Here is a 23,300-nt window from a genome sequence, read left to right as displayed (position 1 = left end):
ACAGCCAGCGAGAGAGGGAACACAAGCAGGGGGAGTGAGAGAGGAAGAAGCAGGCTCATAGCAGAGGAGCCTGATGTGGGGCTCGATCCCATAATGCCGGGATCACGCCCTGAGCCAAAGGCAGACGCTCAACCGCTGTGCCACCCAGGCGCCCCAAGATGATAGATTTTTGAACAAGAAATGGCATCACCTCAGTAATTTAGGTGCAGTGTGAGCATTAAAATGGTTATTGCATGTTAGAGACCTGACAGCAATGACACAGGTCACTGTGGATCCTACACTTTAAGAGGCAAAGCCTAGAGACAATTTTGCCTTCTCAACCACCTTCTTGAATGCAGTTTTAACCTCTTTGTTCCTCAGGCTGTAGACCAGGGGGTTCAGCATGGGGATGACCATAGTGTAGAACACGGATGCGATTTTGTCTGTGTCCATGGAGTGGCTGGAGCTGGGCTGCACATACATGAAGATGACTGTCCCATAGAAGATGGACACTGCAGTGAGGTGGGAGGCACAGGTGGACAAAGCCTTCTGATATCCCTCAGCTGAGTGCATCGTCAGGATGGTGATAAAAATGAACAGGTAGGAAATCAAGATAATGAGGAGAGCAAAAAAGATGTTGAAACTTGCTACAACAACAAGAACCAGCTCACTGACATGTCTATCAGAGCAAGAGAGAACCATGACTGCTGGAACATCACAGAAAAAGTGATGGACCAGACTGGACATGCAGAAAGACAGACTGAACGTGTCCCGAATGTGGATGGAGGCATTCAGGAAACCATAGATGTAGGAGCCTATGGTCAGACAGGCACATACAGTTGTTGTCATGGTCGTGGTGTAGTGGAGGGGTTTGCACACTGCTGCAAAACGGTCATAAGCCATTGAGGCCAAGAGGAAATTTTCCACGGTGGCCAAGGCTACAAAAAAGAACATCTGAGCAGCACATGCATTGTAGGAGATGACCTTGTCTCCCACAAGGAGCCCAGCCATCACTTTGGGAGTGACAGCCGTAGAGTAACAAAAGTCCACCAGAGACAGATTACTGAGGAAAAAGTACATGGGCGTGTGGAGATGGGAGTCCAAGAGAATCAAGACAATCATTCCCATGTTTCCAACCAGAGTGATGAGGTAAATGAGAGTGAACATGATAAAGAGGGGGATCTGCAGCTCTGGGGCATCGGTTAGTCCCAGCAGGATGAACTCAGTCACTTCCGTGTTGTTTCCCATGGGTGTTGTTGGGGAATCACAGGAAGCCCTGTAGGGATAAGAAGTAAAGAAATAGAATAAAAAACAAACAGGTAATCTAAGTGAAATTGAAAGAGATACATAGAAAGATGATAGACACATAGATAGATGTGCATGGTTTCGTTATACCAATAATGCTTACTTCATATTACTCAGATCTCAAGTGTGAGCTTGACACAAAATTTAATGCATGAATTATCTATATAGTTATACATTGCTAAAACTGAAGGATCTTCATGGATCATGTCCCACTTTCTAAATTTTGTAAATTTGTAAACTGAGATGTGGAAAAAAGAATGTCTTGATCAAGATTGCTTGTCTATACCTTGGCTAACTGAATTTAAAGTAAAAAAAAAAGTAAAAAAAAAAGATGTCATGTCTGGAATCAAATATATCTGTCATTTCAGTTCCATGGGTCATTAAACGTTTATACTTGTATGTTGCTCTAGACAGAAACTATTTTAGACACTATGCATATATTCATTCTTTTTTTTAAACAACCCTATGAGATTGACTGGTTACTACCCCCATTTAATTTATGAAGCACAGAGATTAAGTCATGTATTTATGTTTACAACATTATACTGCTAAAGCCAAGTTTTGTACCCAAGCGAGTTTCTTCAGTCCACTGGTCTTAACTCAGGTAAAATTGAACTTAACTCAATTTGCAATTACTCATTGTCTCCATTGTCCCAAAATCAGCGTTCGGGGCTTTATACTTGGGTAACGGAGGCATACAAGCAGAGTAGATGTAGTGGGGTAACTGGAGCAGTAGGGGCATATACAATCAGCAGAGGCAATTCAGAGAACAAGGCACAGCTTCGGGTGTAGAGCTTGGGCTCTGGGAAGAGGGGCACATCAGCCCTATCCCTGACTACCGAAGGGTTGTTGGTTCCAACCTCAGTACCTGGACCTGATTTTCTCCATATACAAAATGAAGATTGTCATGAGATCTACCTCAAGGTATTGTTGAGGGAAATAAAGACATCATGCCTTATAAACAATGGGAACAATGGGAAATTCAAATCAAAACCACATTGAGATACCACCTTACACCAGTTAGAATGGCAAAAATTGACAAGGCAAGAAACAACAAATGTTGGAGAGGATGTGGAGAAAGGGGATCCCTCTTACACTGTTGGTGGGAATGCAAGTTGGTACAGCCACTCTGGAAAACAGTGTGGAAGTCCCTTAAAAAGTTAAAAAGTGAGCTACCCTATGACCCAGCCATTGCACTACTGGGTATTTACCCCAAAGATACAGACGTAGTGAAGAGAAGGGCCATATGCACCCCAATGTTCATATCAGCATTGTCCACAATAGCTAAATCGTGGAAGGAGCCGAGATGCTCTTCAACAGACGAATGGATTAAGAAGATGTGGTCCATATGTACAATGGAATATTACTCAGCCATCAGAAAGAATGATGACACAACATTTGCAGCAACATGGACGGGACTGGAGGAGATTATGCTAAGTGAAATAAGTCAAGCAGAGAAAGACAATTATCATATGGTTTCACTCATTTATGGAACATAAGAAATAAGATCAGTAGGAGAAGGAAGGGAAGAATGAAGGGGGGGTAAACAGAAGGGGGAATGAACCATGAGAGACTATGGACTCTGAGAAACAAACTGAAGTCTTCAGAGGGGAGGGGGGTGCGGAATGGGATAGGCTGGTGATGGGTATTAAGGAGGGCACGTATTGCATGGTGCACTGGGTGTTATACGCAAATAATGAATCATGGAACTTTACATCAAAAACTGGGGATGTACTGTATGGTGACTAACATAACATAATAAAAAATTATTATAAAAAATTTAAAAAAAACAATGAGCAAAATGCTGGGTGGTTAGCATGGCCTAACATATATGGTAGCTGTAGTATTATTTATTGGATGGAATGATAGCCCTTGTGTTTGTTTGAGAACGGTGGGTTGTAACATGTAGGGATTCGGGGCAGTGGGGCAGGGGGGGATCAGTTCTGAAACCTTTGAGCCTCTCTTTGATTTCCTTGTTCTGACACACTTGGTCCACTGATGATTTTGTCCCTTCCAGTATTCCTCAGTCTGTCCGTCCTCTGCCAGCTCGAGCAGCTGTTGTAGCCATTCCAAATGAGCCATTCTTTAGTGTAATTTCTTTCTTAAAATCCATATTGTAGCACGAGTCAAAGAATGTCCTTTCTGAAACTCATTCTTCCTCTCCTTACTATCATCCAGGATCAAGGGCTGAAAGGTCCTGGTCTGTTGGCTGTCTTTGGCCGGCAGGTCTGTTTTGGTGGTGAGCTCCACATTTAAAACTTTTTTTATGTGATATGTTCTTGCGGAGGAACAGTGTCTTAAATCTTTTTAATTTGAGTTTGAAGCCTTTAGGAAGACATCTCTCTTCTGCTAATCATCCTCTCCCACTGTCCTCCCGCTTCTGCACATCTTCCTTCCAGAAGCCCAGGGTCCAAAGTCATTGGGTTTGTCAGCCTCTGACAATCGTAACCACTCTTAGAAAGTGGCGTGTTCTACAAACAGCAAGAGCTACATGCATATATGTTTTCTTTATGCATGTCTGTACATATATATATTTATGTGTGTGTGTATGTGAACACATATCATTTCATTTAAATTCAGGGTAATATTGTGAGGTATGTAGAATTATCACTTCCACATTACCATTAAGAGAACTGAGGATCTGAGGAATTAGTAAAGCTCTACAACTACTCGGCTCCGATGAGGAAGAGTCAAGATTCAAACGCAGCCATGACCAAATCAAAAGCCTGTGCTTTTAGTGACCTTATCATTGGCCTTCGCAGATGTGCCAGCAAGAATAATAAGGAGGACACTATGCAGGAAAGATTACAGTGGAGTACAGATCTGGTTAATCTAACACTTCTGTAGTTTATAGAATGTTTATTTCACTCTCTTCTGTTTTTCTTAACCTCCAGTGAGAGGAGAGAGAGAGCAGATAAGAGGAATTTAAAACTTACCGAATAAGAGCATCACCTATCTTTTTTTGTTTGGCTCATCCTTCTAAAGACAGCAGCATGAATACATTCCATAAATATCACTAAACTCCCCATTGATGGAAGTTTTGATATTTAAATCCCAGGCTCAGCTCACTACTTTAGAAATAATGTTCAAATCATCTATTTCTGTGCTCAAATAATTCATAGTAGATAGAGTAGCCCCACGGATTTCGCATGAATTATACTTCTCAGTAAAAATACATTTGCAGCGACATGTATGGAACTAGAGGGTATTACGCTAAGCGGAATACATCAGTCAGAGAAGGACAAATGCCATATGATTTTAGTCATATGTAGAATTTAAGAAACAAAACAGATGAACATAGGGGAAGGGAAGGAAAAATAAAAGAAGATAAAAACAGAGAGGAAGGCAAACCATAAGAGACAATTAACTCTAGGGAACAGGCTGAGGGTTGTTGGAGGGGAGGTGGGTGGAGGTATGGGGTAACTGGGTGATGGGCAATAAGGAGGGCACTTGATGTAATGAGCACTGGGTGTTATATGCAACTGATGAACCACTAAATTCTACCCCTGAAACTAACAATACAGTATATGTTAACTAAATTGAATTTAAATAAAGAAATATACATATGTATATATGTATACATAGACCGACATACATATCCATACACACATATCCATATATATCCATATATATACATATACATACATATGTATGTATACGTATAAATATACATATGTATATATATATGTCAGTCTATGTATACATATATACATACACACACACACACACACACACACACATATGGATTATAGAAGCTTACCTTACTGCTGGAAAAGAAGGGACAGGAAATCCGGAATAGTGAGTCTGAAATCAAACTTTTCACCATGGAATAATGCATATATACTGTTAGAGACATTCTCTACCAGGTACTAGTCAAAATATTCCAAGACCTCTAAAGCAGGTAAAGATGGAGGAAAGACTCCAACAGGGAGTCATAAACCTGATCCATGTCCTCAATCCACCATTGATTCTTACCAGGCTTTTGGAGGAGTCACCTGTTCTCTCCTGATTTGGAAGATAAAGAATAAAATGACCTCTCCTACATCATTCACAGAATTGGGTCTGTGATAAGCCAAGGACGGAAGCTCAATAAAACACCTCGCTGAGGGGTTATCCCTTTAAAGTCAAGCAATACAACGTTCATGTTGAGATGTTTTCCCTGCCCATGACCACAGGCTTGAAGCAAATTCTCAGGTCCAAGGTCAGGGAGGAAGGTCTGCGTGTACTAGCAACTATTCACACTCAGATGAATACATGATGGTCAAAGGGGCGCATGAATACATGGTCTGGTCCCTCTACAAATGATGTCATGCTGAGTCATGTTGGGATTTCAGGGCCTAACTCATGAAATCAGGAGGGAGTCATGTAGGCACGGAGATCTCTGTGCCTGTCCCCCAGGAGGGCATCCGGAGCTCTCATCCAGCTTCTCAGGGAGAAGCAATTAAGCAGCCTGTGGGGCCCTAGCTGCATTTGATTAAGGTGCACGCATGTTTTCATATCACTTGTTATTTCTATTTTTTCCCACTTTCTAATTAAAGTAGAATACAAACAATAACATCCCCAGTTTCTATTGTATAAATGTCGAGTTTGGTCCCATTTACAAGGTCATGTAACCGCTAGCACAATCGCGATACAGAGGAGTTCCATCACCTAAACCAAACCCCAGCTTCTTTGCAATCAGTCCCTTCTCCCACCTGCAGTCCCTGGCAACCACTAAACTGCTTTTGTCCGTGTAATTTTGCCTTTGCAAGAATGCCCTGTAAGTTGAATCCCAGTGTGTGCAGACTCTGGATTCCTTCACCGAGCACGTTCTGTCTGAGGTTCACCCATATCGTTACCTGTACTAATTCCCTAAGATTGCCATTAAAAAGTACCCCAAACAGGTGGCTTAAACGACAGAGATTTATTGTCTTACATTTCTGGCCCTAGGAGTCTGTGGTCAATGTGTCGATGGGGCTGGTTCTGCTGGTGGCTTGTGATTTCTGAAAGGGAGAATTTGTTTCACATCTGTCTCTGAGCATCTGGACGATGCGTTGGCGTTCTTTGGCATTCCTTGGTCTGCTACATCTTCCTGACTTCTATCTTCGTCTCTACATGGTGTTCTCCCCTTATGCCTGTGTCTGTCTACATTTCTCTTTTTAAAGGGACATGAGTCCTATTAGAGGTGTGGCCCACTCTAACACCAGTACGACCTCATTTTAAGTAATTAAATTTGCAACAATTCTGTTTTTAGATAAAATCACATTGTGAAGTACGGTGGGTTAGGACAATAACAAATGAGACATTGAACTGGACTTTGGACTTCTCATAAGAGCATTTTGTTACTTATAGTGTTAAGTCTGGCTTTCTGTATAGGAACGTGGATTTGGACTTTCTATTCCTCCATCCTGCTTCTCTCACTCTCTGGTCCTTTATTATATGTTTAATAACTTGGCAGGACTGATTCTGCAAAGCATGTTTCCCCTGTAGTATGCAAGCTCTGATGTCCCGGCTCTAATTTTTTTCTTTCATTATCTTTTAGCTTGCCTTCCCGGGGATTGCTCTTGGGTCCGAATGAACCATTTACACATCAAAAATTATTCTTAAATCCCCTTAACCAAAGAGACACCAATTTTCACATTTTTACCATTGGATGTTTGTATGAGTTGGATACTGCTTTCACAGTTCAGGGACATTATAATTTTGCCCTACCTTTAGCCAAGGACTCGTGCCTCAGAAAATTTCCTTCCTATGCCTCCCGAGACGGTGTGGCCCTGGGAATGCACAACATCTTCCAGACCAACAGGGAGAAGCATGACTTTATGTTTAAGACTACTTATTTAGAGTCATGCATAGGTTAGAGTAACTCATTCTTTAGCCAGTGTTTGGTTGAAGGTTGTGCTCACGTGTGCTTAGGGTTCAAGGCCCTTTGCTAATGGAACACTGTGTGATTTGGTAAAACTTTCATGTTTCCCCCCTTTCTGCTTTCACGGCTCTTAAGTGGATGAAGTCTAGGGTATGTATACAAGCTTCAGGCATGAGTGTGATTTTAGAAGGACTCTTCTTGACTCTCTCTTGCTCCTGTTCTCTCCTTGAATCTACTGGCCGCTCTACCATTTTACTTTTTGCTACAGTATCATGAAATTTTCCAACCCCCTTCTAATTGCTCATCACCAAATCCTCCGTGGTTTTCCATAATACTCTCAGGCATGAACTTCTCACTTGCTCTAACTGAAGTCGGCCACCTCAGGCAAAGCTTTGCAGCTCTATGTCCTTACAGACTGCTTAACCCCCCGGACAGAAGCTCTGTGCCACTGTACTGGGACTAGGGGAAAGGACAGCATTCCGCTCTTCCCAAAATGATTCTCCTCTTTGTTGAGTAAGTGCTGGTGGGAAGACTGTAGCCCTAGGTTTCTTGGCTTGCCCCTCCCAATGTGGAATCACTGCCTATAAAACAAATGGAGGCAGAGGCCACTGGGTCCCCAAATTCTTAGCCTTCTTTATGTTGGGAAAAGCTTTTACCCTACAAACGGGATGGGAGATGACAACCCCTGCCTACCCAGCCTTGCTGAATGGGAACAGTGCTTCTGCAGGATGGACCTGGGAAGGATGAGAGATGCCAGTGTCTTGCTCCTCATAGAGGGATACTGTAGCCCACTGGAACCTGGAGTTAGAAAGTTCCCCTGCCTTCTTCGACATGTTTTCCTGGAATATAACTTCGACCACACATAACTGGGGAAGGTGATGGAAGCGGGTCATGGCTTAAATGCCATAGATTGCTGTTCGTAGTAAGATTGAGCGGATCTCCTTGAATAAATATTTCTCCATTTGCTATATGTCCTTAAGACAAGTTTAAAGGATTTCAAATTGCTGTTTTTTTAAAAAAATAATTTTCACCAATTACGTTGTTTCACCAAAGAGAAGGTCTGTTGAGCCCTTTGCAGGCTGTCTAGAGAACCCACCACTAAAATTATTTTTCATAAACTTTTAATGTTGGAATTGTTTAGAATTTACACAAAAGTTTCAAAGTCAGTACCAAGAACTCCTGTATAACCACTCACCTAGTTTCCCTTAAAACTTGCATCTGAAGTTTTATCATCTTATATTATCGTGCTGCACTTTTTAAGACGCAGAATCCAACATTGGTACTTTACTGTTAACTGAAGTTCAGAGTTTATTCAAATTTCACTACTTTTTCCACTAACGTCCTTCCCCCACTCCTTTGGTCAGGATCCAATCTTGGATACCACAGAAGCCAATAAAAATTGTGTTATTTTAAGCCATAATCTAGTGTGTCACCAGCAATGTGTCATTCAAGGAGACATTATTTATTTATTTTTAGCAGTTTCAAGTTTTTATTTAAATTCTAGTGGGTTAACATACAGTGTAATATCAATTTTAGGAGTAGAATTTAGTGATTCATCACTTCCATATAACACCCAGTGCTCATCACAACAAGTACCCTCCTTAATGTCCATCACCCATTTGACCCATTCCCTGCCTGGCTCCCCTCCAACAGCCCTCAGTGTGTTCTCCATAGTTAAGAATCTATTTTGTGTTGCCCCTCTCTTTTTTTCCATGATATTCACGTTTTGTTTCCTAAATTCCACATATGTATGAAATCATATGGGATTTGTCTTTATCTGACTGACTTATTTTGCTTAACATAATACACTCTAGCTCCATCCACATCATTGCAAATGGCAAGGTTTCATTCTTTTTTATGGCTGAGTAATATTCCATTGTGTATATATACCACATCTTCTTTATCCATTCATCAGTTGATGGACATTTGGGCTCTTTCCATAATTTGGCTATTGTTGATAATGTTCCTATAAACACTGGGTGTCTATGTCCCTTCAAATCACATACATTATTAAGTTACAAGAGAAAGGTAAGGGAGTATGGAGGAGAATAAATAAAGCAATCTGGAGAGTTATATCTAGAAAATAATTCAGAATGGGGTGACCAGAATATCAGAACAAACTGATAAGAAATGTCCAGGTTTTTTAAGGCACTGCCTCTCTAGGAAGGCTGTGCCTTCATTGAAAAAGTCTTAAACCACCTGTGGAAATTAAGAATTGCATAGATGGAAGTTGCCAAATGGTGTTCCTCAAGGAGACTAGACCCTTCAACACCACTTCAGAAGTTGTAAATAAAGAATAATGGATAAGAAAGCAACGTCCAAAAAATTAAATCAGGTTTTAAGAAAAAGAATGGCAAGTGCAGTTCTTCACAAAAAAAGAGAAACTAAGATCTAATGAAGAATTCACCTCCATCGTCATGGTTGAGGAGCCTTTGTAATGCCAACTCAAAAAAATTCTGGAATTGACTATGTCTTCCCCTCTTCACTTTCAAGAATCAGTTGGAGTTTTTTTCCTTCTTATCTTTACCCTATTTCAATATTATATATTGGTCGTGCATATGGGATGAGCTGCTTTCTTCTTCGTTCATAAGTTGTTGGATCAAAGGGACCCACACTTGAAGTGGATGGAGGGGACAAATTTGTCCCTTAGATACACTGATAATCGAGCTTCTCTACTCACTATAATCGCTGGAATTTCAGGTGCTCCTTCCCAGGAATTTTGATTGGAACTCTAAAAAGCTTTTATGTCCTTAATGTATTCAGAAATGTCCAGCCCAGTCCCTTAGCACCTCACTCCATTACCTTCAAAAGATGGATATATCCTGTGAGTGATATCGTCTTGATGCTTGAGACAGACTTCCTTCCCCTAGCAGTTATTTATTTTCTTTGTATAATGAAACCACAGAGGATTTTATTCCAGCTCTGTAGAAGAGTTTGTCCCAATGCTCCAGCCTCTCAGGTAACCCCAAACTCAAATACTACCCACAATGTATGAGGACTCTCATTTCACCACAGCTGTACAAACACCTGTCATTATCTGTTTATTTGAATGCAGCCATCCAAGTGTGTGTGAACTGGTGTCTCTTTCTGGTTTTAATATTTATGATTAATGATATTTTGTATCTTTTCATGTGATTATTAGCGTTCATACACTTTCTTTGTTAAAATGTCTCCTTAAATCTTTCCCCACATTTTTTTTATGTTCAGTTAGCCAGCATATAGTACAACATAAGTTTTTATTGTAGTGCTCAACCATTCATTAGTTGCATATAACACCCAGTGCTCATCCCAACACGTGCCCTATGAAATACCCATCACCTGGTTACCCCATCCTCCCACCCCTCCTGTCTGTGATCCTCCCCACTTTTTAATCGAGATGTTTGTTTTCTCATAATTGAATTGTAAGATTTCTATATTCTCAAAATAAACTAGTAAATCAGATATTAGATTTGCAAATATTTTCTCCCAATTTGTTATGTGTTTTTTTTTTTATTTTACTAAAGGTGTTTCTTGATATAGAAAAAAATTGAATTTCGATGCAGTTAAAATTGCGACTCCAAAATAGCTGCGTGTTCCTTTTTTATAACTTCCATCTTTTTACTGATAGTCTTTATTAGGTGAATCATTGGCACCATATTTTACTTTCCGTGTTTTCTTCAGTTCTTTGAACAAATGTAAACTCCTCCGAGGGTTTCTATCGACTGCCTTCCCCTTTGTTTGGGTCACATTTTCGTTTTTATGTTCATGCCTCATAATTTTTTTTTTTTGCTAAAAAAGTGGACACTTCAGATTATATAGTATAGAAACTTTGAATTCTGACCATACCAGGAGTTTGTTTGTGTGTTTTAAGATTTTATTTGTCAGAGAGAGAGAGACTACAAGCTGGGGGAGGGGCAGGCAGAGGGAGAAGCAGGCTCGCCACTGAGCAAGAAGGCCAATGCAGGACTTGATCCCAGGACCCTGGGATCATGACCTGAGCCAAAGGCAGACGCTTAACTGACCCAGGCATCCCCCAGGAGTTGTTGTTTGATACTCATTTTTGTGTGATTGATTGAACTATCCTGATCTTATTTTATTTTATTTTTATTTTTATTTAATTTTAATTTTTTATTATGTTCAGTTAACCAACATATAGTACATCATTAGTTTTTGATGTAGTGTTCAACGATTCATTAGTTGCGTATAACACACAGCGCTCATCACAACACGTGCCCTCCTTAATATCCATCACCCGGCTACGCCATCCCCCCAATCCTGATTTTAGAGTCTGTTTCACTCTCCTTTGGCCAGTGAAGTCACAACTCCGTCTTTTTTTAGTCTTGCTTTTATTTATAAGCCTGTGTTCTTGGGGGCAGTCACTGTATCAGTAACCAGCCAATGATGCGTCAGAAGTTTTCCTTAGACCCATTTTGATGGAAGGGTCTATGTATGGTCTGGGAAATATATTCAAAGTTTGGACAACTTGACAAATCAGCCCTGGCTTCTGCTTTCTTCTTGGGTGGGACCGTAAGAGCCTGGGAATGAGGGACTGGCATCTGCTCTGTTTTACCTGGGTGCTTACATAGTGTTGAACAGGTGCGTACCCGGGAATATGTCAGAGCTTTTCTTTTCTTTTCTTTTCTTTCCTTTTCTTTTCTTTAAGATTTTATTTATTTATTTGACAGAGGGAGCCAGCCAGAGAGGGAACACAAGCAGGGGGAGTGGAAGAGGAAGAAGCAGGCTCCTAGCGGAGAAGCCTGATGTGGGGCTCGATCCCAGAACAACGGGATCACGCCTGAGCTGAAGGCAGACGCTCAATGACTGCGCCACCCAGGCGCCCCTTGTCAGAGCTTTTCAAAGCCCACATGGCTGAATGATTTCCTAAATATCCCTTTAAAATGTCTGACTTACTTTCCCCAAACAGCATTACAGCTCTTGGCATCTGTGATTTATCTTCTGCAGTAGTTCCGCCAAATGCTATTGCCAGGCTAATGGACCTCTCTTAGCTCTGCAAGCAATGTAACTTCTCGTAGCCATAGGATTCTCAGGCTCTTCATGCTGTCAGGACTACTCTACCCTGGCGTAGACAGTACTAAGGGTTGGCAATGATGTGAAGAAATTGAGATTATCATGCACTACCAATGGAAATGCAAAATGGTGCATTACTCGAAAAAAATAACTTTTGGCAATATCTTATAAGGTTAAACATAAACTTACTATATCAGCTAACAATATCACTTCAAGGTATTTACTCAAACCTATGTTCATACACAGTTCTCTATGCAAACGCTTATAGCAGATTTAACTGTAATCAATATAAACTAGAAATAAACAATGTGCTTAGATCCACGTAGTAGAATACAGCTTAACAATAAAAGGAAACAAACTAAGGATACATGCAACAAATGGATGATCTCACGAATGCATTATGCTGAATGAAACAAGGCCGACTCAAAAAATTAGATCATGTATAACCTCATTTATATAACATTTCTTCCATAGAAAAAGTCATAAAGACAAAATCAGTTCCAGGATTGCAGGTGGCAAGGGGGAGGTTTCACTAAAAAAGAACACAGGGAATTTTGGGGGGCAAATGGGACTATACTTTATTTTGATTGTGTTGGTGGTTCCACGATCATACACCGTTTGTCCAAACTCTCAGAACTATACACTAAAATTCATGAAATTTGCTGCAATAAATTATACCCAAACTGAAAAAAAAGGAAGAGATGGCAACAAAAAATGTGAATACATCTGTGTGTTCACTCAACACACTAAGCTAGGTCTTTGCAGACAGTTTAATTGCTTTTTCGTTAAGTAGTAGGAGAAGGACCTGTAGCTGTCTTCACAGGGGCCCGTTCCCCTGAGGTCTCCAGGTCTCTAAAACTCCCTTCTGGTTCTCATTCATTATCTTTTAAAATCCCAACGCAGTTCCTCTGTTTGACATCATTTGGAAAGGGACAGACTATATACTAAGCCGCTTTGGTAATTTATTTACTCATGTGAATGTGAATAGTTTTAGTACACGTGCTGGCCTTCCCCTAAATTGTGGATTTTCTGTAAGTCTGCAACCATTGACAGGAAAACCTCCAGGATGAAAATTATATTGAGTGCAGTCAAAATGACAGCCCTTTACTGAGTTGTTTTATAGCCTTTTTATCTGCTATTCACAGCCACAATTCTATGAATTATGCCCATGTGTTCATAATTGTCTGTCTATTTCACAAACAAAAAAACTAAGTGTGGCATAAGTGACTATTCTAAGGGCACCTTTTGATTAGTGCCCAAGAGAGAGTGTCTCCAACTGGATTGATATACTCTTCCCTGGCAGAGATTTAGATCGAGGACTAAAAATTCAGGATTTCCAGCACCTGTTTTCAAGGGCCTGGTGAGTAAGCTTCTGTATTCTGTACACATTTTCAGTGAGAAGTATTATACATGTAAAAGTAGCAATGAAGCTGATGCTATGAGTTATTTGAGCTCAAAATACAATGTCATGAACATTTTTCTGAAACAGTTGGGACTTTATGTCTAATTACAAAATACTTCCCTTAGTAGGAAGTTCAGTGACACTCATGAAACGCTATGTTATGTTCCTTTATGGGCAAAGACATAAGATGGATGACATTCTGATTGAGCAGATGGTAATTTCCTCCCATTTATTATCTTTCCTTGTCATTGTAGGGGATGCTTAAGAGCAAAGTTTAAATGCACAGTTCTTTAGATTCCAGAAGGATCCTCATGAGATTATTTAGATCTGTATTCCCCTTTAATACTATTTTTTATTATATATATATATTTTTAATTTCAGGGGTAGAGTTTAGTGATTCATCATTTGCAAATAACACCCAGGGCTCATTCCATCAAGTGCCCTCCTTACCTCTCCTCCAGCAACCCTCAGTGTGTTCTCTAGAGTTCTGCATCACTTATGGTTTGTCTCCCTCTCTATTTTCATTTTTATTTTATTTTTCCTTCCCTTCCCCTATGTCCATCTGTTTTGTTTCTTAAATTCCACATATGAGTGAAATGACATGGTATTTGTCTTTCTCTACTGATTTACTTCGCTTAGCATAATACCCCTTTAATACTCTTTAACCCAAAGTCTCACCCTTTTCATGACATCTCAAAAAGTTGACAGGGCAGTCATTCAGAGCCATAAATTGTGAAATTAACCATAGAAACATTTGAATCTTGAATCTGCTTCATACTAGACATGTAATTTTAGCAAGTAAATTTTCAGTTTTCTTATCTGTTAAAATAGTGCCAAATTTTAATATTGTTATGACGATTAAGTGAAACATATCAATATCTGAATATATAATTCCCGTATTAGTGAACACTGGACATTCTATTTGTTTTAAAAGTTATAGGTTGTATTATCATGTGTGTCAGAAACTTATAAACACAAATGCCTTTAGGGACAGGAATGTAAAGTGAAGTTGCAAAATGGCCAGGAGGAAAGAGAAGGTAGATAGGAGGTCCAGAAAAGTAGTTACCAGAGAATGGACATACTTTCAAAAGTTCCAAATTCGAATTAAAAATTAAAAAATCTGTTCTTACCACAGAACAGATCTGTAGTCTAGAATTAAACCTTTGGACCATGACTTTGAACCCTCCATCTCTGTAATTCCACTGAGGAACAAGAGTAAAGTGAGGAAGAATGGGTTTTATAGAAGGAAACACCTTCAAATATGGGCCAGCAGGAAAATTAAACAAGATAGACTGAACTACCCTGGATTCTCATGAAATGGCTGGCATAGAGTGAGGAATACAGGAGGGATTGGAGAAGGTTATGTGAACCCAATGTGTGAGGAAAGGCCAATCGAGGATGTAGCCTGCCAGACTTTAGATTCACTCCAGAAGAGTGAATCTAAGAAGAATCTAGAAGCCCTGCATCTCACCCCCACCTTTCCTGAACCAGGATGGAGACAAATAATAACATAGTAATTCCATCCTAATAATAACATAGTAATTCATCAGGATTGTGCTGAATACCTATGTTGTGCTTTTTTATTTTTTTTAAGAGAGGGAAGGGGGAGGAGCAGAAAGAGAGGAAGAGAGAGAGAATCTTAAGCAGGCTCCATACCTTCAAAGGGCTCAATCTCAGAGCCCTGAGATCATGACCTGAGCTGAAATCAAGAGTCCAACACGTAACTGACTGAGTCACCCAGGCGCCCCCCATGTTGTGCTTTTAAAAAATGCATTCTCTCATTTAACTATTATAATAATCCCTTTTAAGTCATCCCACTGCCATCTTTGTTTTATAAAGAAAATGAGGCTCAAAGAAGTTATGTTAGGGCCAGTATGTCTCTGGTTGTAAATGGTAGGACTGCTATTTGAATGAGTATGCATTTCTGGCCAGGGCCCAAGCTCTAACAGCCAAGGCCATACCTTCTTAAGAATTGAATTTAACCAGAATTTCTGGTTGTACATGCCTCTGCTGCTGGTGTGCTAGTATCCCACTACATCTAGTATAGATATACTTAGCTGCTCTGCTGTGCACCTGTCAGCATTGACTTTGGTCTAATGGACACAATAAATAAATGTGAACTCAGTTAAAATAAATTCAATTAAACTTCATATCCCTTGGCATCAGGGAAATACCAATCAAAACCACAATGACATACCACCTCACACCAGTCATGTGTGTGAGGCTAAAATTAACAAGTCAAGAAACAACAAATGTTGGCGAGGATGTGGAGAAAGGGGAACCCTCTTACACTGTTGGTGGGAATGCAAGCTGGTGCAGCCACTCTGGAAAACAGTATGGAGGTTCCTCAAGAAGTTAAAAATAGAGCTACCCTATGACCCAGCAACTGCACTACTAAGTATTTCTCCAAAAGATACAAATGCAGTGATCCAGAGGGGCACCTGTACCCCAATGTTCATAGCAGTAATGTCCACAATAGCCAAGCTGTGGAAAGAGCCCAGATGTCCATCAACAGATGAATGGATAAAGAAGATGTTATATATATATATATATATATATATATATATATATATATATATATATAAAACATATATCTGAATGTGTGTATATATATATAAAACATATATCTGAATGTGTGTGTGTGTATATATATATATAAAACATATATCTGAATGTGTGTGTATATATATATATAAAACATATATCTGAATGTGTGTGTGTATATATATATATAAAACATATATCTGAATGTGTGTATATATATATATAAAACATATATCTAAATGTGTGTGTGTATATATATATATATATAAAACATATATCTGAATGTGTGTGTGTGTATATATATATATATATATATGTGTGTATATATATATATATATATATATATATATAGTATATACATACGATGGAATATTACTCAGCCGGCAGAAAGGATGAATACTTGACTTACCATTTACAATGAGGTGGATGGAACTGGATGGTATTATGCTGAGCGAAATAAGTCAATCAGAGAAAGACAATTATCATACAGTTTCACTCATGTGGAATATAAGAAATAGAGCAGAGGATCATAAGAGAAGGGAATGGGAAGTCGTTAGAGAGAGAGAGATAATCCATGAGAGGCTCTTAACTATAGGAAACAAACTGAGGGTTACTGGAGGGGAGGTGGGTGGGGGGATGGGGTAATTGGGTGATGGGCATTAAGGAGGGAATGTGATGAGATGGGCATTGGGTATTATATGCAACTGATGAATTACTGAACACGACATATGAAAATAATGATGTTGGCTAATTGAATTTAAATTAAAAAAAAGAAAGATGCTTCCTACACAGAAAAAAAGTTCAGTTAAGAGCATAGGCCTAGGAAATCACATTACCTGGGCCCAGAGCTTGACTTTGTCCATTAATACTGTGTAAACTTGCACAAACACTTAATCATTTGTGGATTTGTTGAGAAGATTAAACATATTTTAACATATTAAGTGTGTGTACTTGAAATGAGCAGTATATAAATGGAAGCTGTCTAGACACTTGGGTGACCTGATTTGGGAAATGTATGTGACCTTGGATAAATCATCACCTCTTTCTGCACCTCAGTTCGTTCATTTGCACAGGTAAGATGTTGGCTGTGAGACCTGTAAGGATCCTTTGGTTTCAACAGCATGCAACCATGTAGACCATTTATCTACTAAGTACTTTGTTCAAATCTTTGCTTTAGATCAGAGAATCGTGAAGAATGAACTATTGCTATAGTGAAATAAACAGGGTATTTATATATTCAAATTTCAGTCCAACCTATTTTCTGTTTACCAAATGTTCCTTTCTTTCTTGTTACTACAGAGAATTCAGTAATTCTCATGGAGAATAATACGGAAGTGATGGATTTCTTCCTGGTGGGTCTGACCGATAACCCAGAACTTCAAATTCCGCTTTTTATTGTGTTCACCCTCATTTACCTCATCAGTGTTTTGGGGAACCTGGGGATGATCGTGCTGATTCTCTTGGACTCCCATCTCCACACCCCCATGTACTTCTTCCTCAGTAATCTGTCTCTGGTGGACTTTGGTTACTCTATGGCTGTCACTCCCAAGGTCATGGTTGGATTACTTGTAGGAGACAAGGTCATCTCCTACAATGCGTGCGCTGCTCAGATGTTCTCCTTTGCAGCCTTCGCAACTGTGGAAAGTTACCTCTTATCCTCAATGGCTTATGACCGCTACGCGGCCGTGTGCAAACCCCTCCATTACACCAGCACCATGACGACAGGTGTGTGTGCCCATCTGACAACAGGCTGCTATGTCTGTGGCTTCCTGAATGCCTCCATTCATGTTGGAAACACATTCAGTCTTTCTTTCTGTAAGTCCAATCTGGTCCATCACTTTTTCTGTGATATTCCAGCGGTCATGGCTCTCTCTTGCTCTGATAAACACGTTAGTGAGGTGGTTCTTGTGTATGTGTCAACCTTTAATGTCTTTTTCGCTCTTTTGGTTATAATCATATCCTACCTATTCATATTTATAACCATCTTGAAGATGCAGTCAGCTCAAGGGCACCTAAAGGCTTTGTCCACCTGTGCTTCTCACCTCTCTGCAGTGTCCGTCTTCTATGGGACAATCATCTTCATGTATTTACAGCCCAGCTCCAGCCACTCCATGGACACCGACAAAATGGCATCCGTGTTCTATACCACGGTCATCCCCATGCTGAACCCTGTGGTCTACAGCCTGAGGAACAAAGACGTCAAGAATGCTTTCAAGAAAGTTTCGGACAAGGCAAAATCATCTCTAGGATTAGGATTTTAATATTGTATTAAGCATAATAATCTAGTTTCCTTTCTCTTGGGTCATCCCATTTACATTTTAAGACTTACACTGCATTTAATTCCTGATGTTATATCCTTAATGCTTGAAAAATCTGCTGCCTTGTAAAAATAATGTTCAAAAATATAGTACTTGAACTAGTATGGCTCAAAGAAAGCCATAAAAAGCATGAGTCCTGCTTCTTGAAAAACTTTCTAATGGTATTTGATTTATTCACCTGTTCCATGCCCATTTTCTCTACCACTTGCCTGTGTGAACATACATGTAAATCAATGGGCAAACCAGTCCATGAACAGACACATTAAAGTGTAAAAAAGTGGTAAATTTGGAGGTCAACGAAGTGTAAGCAGTTTTTAATAAAATGATTTAAAATAATTTTGAGGTTAGAATATAAATTTATGTCTAATATTATTTGTTTCTTTAGCTGAATAGCTGCTGTAAAATCTTGAAGAAAGAGTTACATAATTCTAAATAAAAATGTGTGTTTTATTGGCACATTTTATTTAAAGACACAAAAATACTGCATTTAAATGGAGTTATTTCTTTCTTTCTTTATGTGTGTATGTATTTATTGAGAGAGAGAATGGGAGTGTCTAAGGGGGGAGAGGGAGAGGAGAGGGAGTGGCAGAATCTTAAGCAGACTCCACAACCAGCCTGACACGGGGCTCAATCTCACAACCCCGAGATCATGACCTAAGCTGAAACCAAGACTCGGACGCTTAAGTGACCGAGCCTCCCAGATGCCCCTAAATGGAGTTATAGTTTTGCCTGAGTCATTTTGTAGAATCAACAACATGTTCACACTATCGTTTTTAAAAGGACAAAAGATCTAGAATACAAAAAAGGAGGAACATAAAAGCATTTTCCATTATTGACATGTAACCTCAAACTTTCATAATGTTCAAAAAATGCACAGAAAATACCAATAATGCACACTTTTCTGCTTGAAAATGCTTTGAAATGGTTAATGCTTCCCATTTTTTCATACTTCAGTGGTGTTAGGTGATCTCTTTCCCTCCCCCAGAATTCTCCCCCGCTTTATTCAGGCTGACTTCCTTGCTATTTCTTTTTTTTTTTAAGATTTATTTATGTATTTATTTGACAATGAGAGAGACAGCTAGAGAAAGAGGGAACACAAGCAGGGGGAGTGGGAGAGGAAGAAGCAGGCTCCCAGCGGAGGAGCCTGATGTGGGGCTCGATCCCAGGACCCTGGGATCATGCCCTGAGCCGAAGGCAGACCCTTAATGACTGAGCCACCCAGGCGCCCCTTCCTTGCTATTTCTTGATGACTCAAGTGTGCTTCCCCCTAAGGGTCTTAGTACTTGCTGTTCCCTCTGAATGGAATCACCCCTTACTCCATTCAGGGTCTCCTTAAATGTTACCCTATCACAGAGACCTTCTCTGACAACCTTTAAAAAATAGTCAATTTAAGAAACAAAATGGATGAACATAGGGAAAAGGAAAGAAAAATAAAATAAGATTAAAAAAACAGGGAAGCAAACCATAAGAGATTCTTTTTTTTTTTTAATATTTTATTTATTTATTTGACAGAGATAGAGACAGCCAGCGAGAGAGGGAACACAAGCAGGGGGAGTGGGAGAGGAAGAAGCAGGCTCATAGCAGAAGAGCCCGATGTGGGGCTCGATCCCATAACGCTGGGATCACGCCCTGAGCCGAAGGCAGACGCTTAACCGCTGTGCCACCCAGGCGCCCCTCCATAAGAGATTCTTAACTCTAGGAAACAAACTGAGGGTTGCTGGAGGGGAGGTGGGTGGGCAGATGGGGTAACTGGGTGGTGGACATTAAGGAGGGCACTTGAAAGTAATGAGCACTGGGCGTTACATGCAACTGATGAATCACTAAATTCTATACCTGAAACTAATAATACAGTATATATTCATTAAATAGAATTAAAAAAAATTTTTTTAAAGATTTTATTTATTTATTTGACAGAGAGAGACAGCCAGCGAGAGAGGGAACACAAACAGGGGGAGTGGGAGAGGAAGAAGCAGGCTCCCAGCGGAGGAGCCTGATGTGGGGCTTGATCCCAGAACGCCGGGATCACGCCCTGAGCCGAAGGCAGACGCTTAACCACTGAGCCACCCAGGCGCCCCTAAAAAAAATTTTTTTTAAATAGTCACTTTCTCCTTCCCACGTACACCAACTTCTCACCGTGCATTATTCTTTGTAGTCCTTATAAGCACTCACCAGTTGTGTATTTATTTGCCTGTTGCTTTGCTAGCTATCTCTCCTAACTAGAATGCAACTCGATGAGAACGGTGACTTTATCTGTTTCATTCACCACATGATCACCAATACCTAAATGAGTATGGGATTCGTTGTAGATCTTTAATAAATAATTATCAAACAAATGAATAAATTAAGTTTGAGTCCAGTTGTACCATATGTTAAGTCTTTGAGGCTTTGATGATTGTAGTTTATTCCCTGAAGTAACCGTCTAGATATACTTCCAGAGCATTTCCAGAGTTATAGCTTGTTTTCTGCTTTGCTGAAATATTTTAATAGACATTCTCACTCAGTGCCTGCACTCCTCACTTTGGGCTTGATTTCCTGGAAATCTCAATAGCTGCATGACCTCAAATCATTTTATAATTTTTAGTCGGACGTAATAGCTTGTAAATGTCAAGTAAACATCAGACAAGGGCTTATTTAGTAAATTGCAGAAATACATTAAAATGAGATTATATAAAAGTTGGCTGTCTGATTTAATTTGGAAAATTACTTCGTACACACTGATTATACACTGAACTGAAATGATTCAGAATGTCCATGTAGAATCTAAACCAGAAAATATCTGTCAGTAATAAACGTAATGTGCTTCCCAAATCCCAAAGCAATGCACAATCTTTATGCATTTAATTTGTTCCTCAAGGAGCCCCATTCTATACTAAAGCTACCTCTGGGAATGGGCCCTCATGGCTCCATTTTTTTGTCTCTGTCTAATTATAAGCTTCAACATTTCCCTGTTTGTAAGGTTTTGCTTGAATGTACTAGGAGGTCATGCTACTATTTGTGGGACGGTGTAGTGGATCAGAAGACTCCCTTCTGTCTTTATAGTGATGTTTCTCCTACTGAAATTTAATTATTTAATTTTATTTTTTTAAGATTTTATTTATTTATTTTAGAGAGAGAGAGACCATGAGTGGGAGGGGCAGAGGGAGAGGGAACCTCAAGTAGACTCACACTGAGCGCAAGCCTGATGTGGGGCTCCAACTCAGGACCCTGAGATCACAACCTGAGATGAAACCAAGAGTTGATTGCTCAATGGACTGCACCACCCAGGTGCCCCTAATTATTTAATTTTATAATTTCTTCAGAATTACAGGAAATTTTCAAGGACAATGAGAAATGTTCCCATATGAACCTGCATAGGCTAAATAATAGCTAAATCACATATTTAGGGAAAAAAAGAAATACCAAGAAGCTGTGCATGTCCACCCAATACAGGTAGCTCGGTCCCCATCAGTAGTTTAATTGCTTCTTCCAGAAGAAGTTGGGATGAGAAGCTGTAGAGGCTCTCAAGGGAGCATCCCCTGAGCCCCATATCTCTATAATTCACTCCAGGTGCCCTTATATTAGCCTCTGAAAAAGCAACAGCTGTCCACATGGCATTATTTGAGAGAGACCAGATCGCACCCTGGGCTCCGTGGTCATCATACACTCTCTGAATGTTAATAGTCGTCACTGCACTCAGGCCTTCTCCCTACCTGAGGAATTGCTGTGAGCCTGCCACCATGGCCAAGGAACTCACCTCAAGATAAAAGTTGTATTGAGTGGCTTTAAAATGGTAACCCCTTCCTGAGTTATTTTATAGATCTTCCCTTATTTGCTATTACAGACACAGTTCCGTAAAATACGTGGGGGAAGTATTTTGACTATGTTTATCTTACAAATAAAGAGAAGGGAAGTGACCTCTCTGAGGGCACAGTAGGAATTAATGGTAGATTCTGAACTTGAGCCCAGGTTCCTGGGTCCTTGTTAGCATGTTTTCATCCATCTTTTCCTGCCTTAGAGAACTTGAATCCTTTTGACCACTACCTAAGATATAGCTTCTTTACGTTATTTATGGGTTATTTCATGGATGAATTTCTCATTTCGCATTCATTATTCAGGACTGACTGGCCCTTCTCTTCAAGGAGCAAGGTAAGCCACTATATTCCATATATGCTGCTAGTGAAAAATGTAATTCATGCAAAAGGAACTATACATACCATGAGTTGTTTGAGCAGGGAAATAGATGCTTTGAACATTTTTTTCAAAAATAGTAAGTTGAGGCTAGAGTATAAGTGTCAAAAATTCCATTAGCAGGGGGTTTAATGATACTCGTGAGATATCCTGCTACTTCCCTATAAAACATAAGATAGATGACACTCTACTTGAGTACATGATAATTTCCTTTTGTTCACTATAGTTGGTCTCTCACTGGAGGTAAAAGAAAGGGGTAGGGTAAGCGTGAAATGACTCTTCTTTAAGCTACACAGGAAACTAAATGAATTAGCAAGATTGAACTGAAGTTTAACCTTTGTCCTATAATCTCATCCTTATTATCACTGGCACCTTTAAATATGCTGTTGTTGAGGGGGCTAAAAGCACACAGATTCTGATCAAGTCAAAACTGAGTTTCAAACTTGAATCCTCTTCATACTAGTGATATGATGATAAAATATCATATAACTTCTCAAATCCCTAATTCCTTTAATGGTAGAGTAAAAACAATAATACTATCACTGTATACAAGCACACACACACATTTATATGCAAATTATTAACATTAGACCAGGATCATTTTGAAGCACAGATTATTAATGAAATAATGCACACAGTATTTACACATATCAATTTCACTAGAATTTCCTTGTTGTTACTTTTCTCCTTTATTTCTCATTGCTACAGGACATCTCATAATTCCCAAATAACA

At 39.6% G+C, this 23,300-nt stretch overlaps 2 protein-coding genes across 2 annotated transcripts; one reads left to right on the top strand and one right to left on the bottom strand.

The window, feature by feature from the left end:
- Positions 1-282: 282 nt before the first annotated feature.
- LOC123785329 (olfactory receptor 5B3-like) lies at positions 283-1,227 on the bottom strand. Its single transcript, XM_045787062.2, has one exon. The coding sequence runs from the start codon at positions 1,225-1,227 to the stop codon at positions 283-285; it is 945 nt and encodes a 314-aa protein (XP_045643018.2).
- Positions 1,228-17,395: 16,168 nt separating this feature from the next.
- LOC123785328 (olfactory receptor 5B2-like) lies at positions 17,396-18,343 on the top strand. The gene has a single exon (XM_045787061.2). It carries the CDS (start codon positions 17,399-17,401, stop codon positions 18,341-18,343), a length of 945 nt encoding a protein of 314 aa, XP_045643017.2. The 5' UTR covers positions 17,396-17,398.
- The last annotated feature ends 4,957 nt before the right edge of the window (positions 18,344-23,300 follow it).

This window comes from Ursus americanus, chromosome 24 (assembly GCF_024610735.1).
Source record: "Ursus americanus isolate L20-20 chromosome 24, mUrsAme1.1.p, whole genome shotgun sequence".
Taxonomy (NCBI): Eukaryota; Metazoa; Chordata; class Mammalia; order Carnivora; family Ursidae; genus Ursus; species Ursus americanus.
The sequence above is the reverse complement of the archived record's forward strand: the minus strand, read 5'-3'. Positions and strand labels throughout refer to the sequence as shown.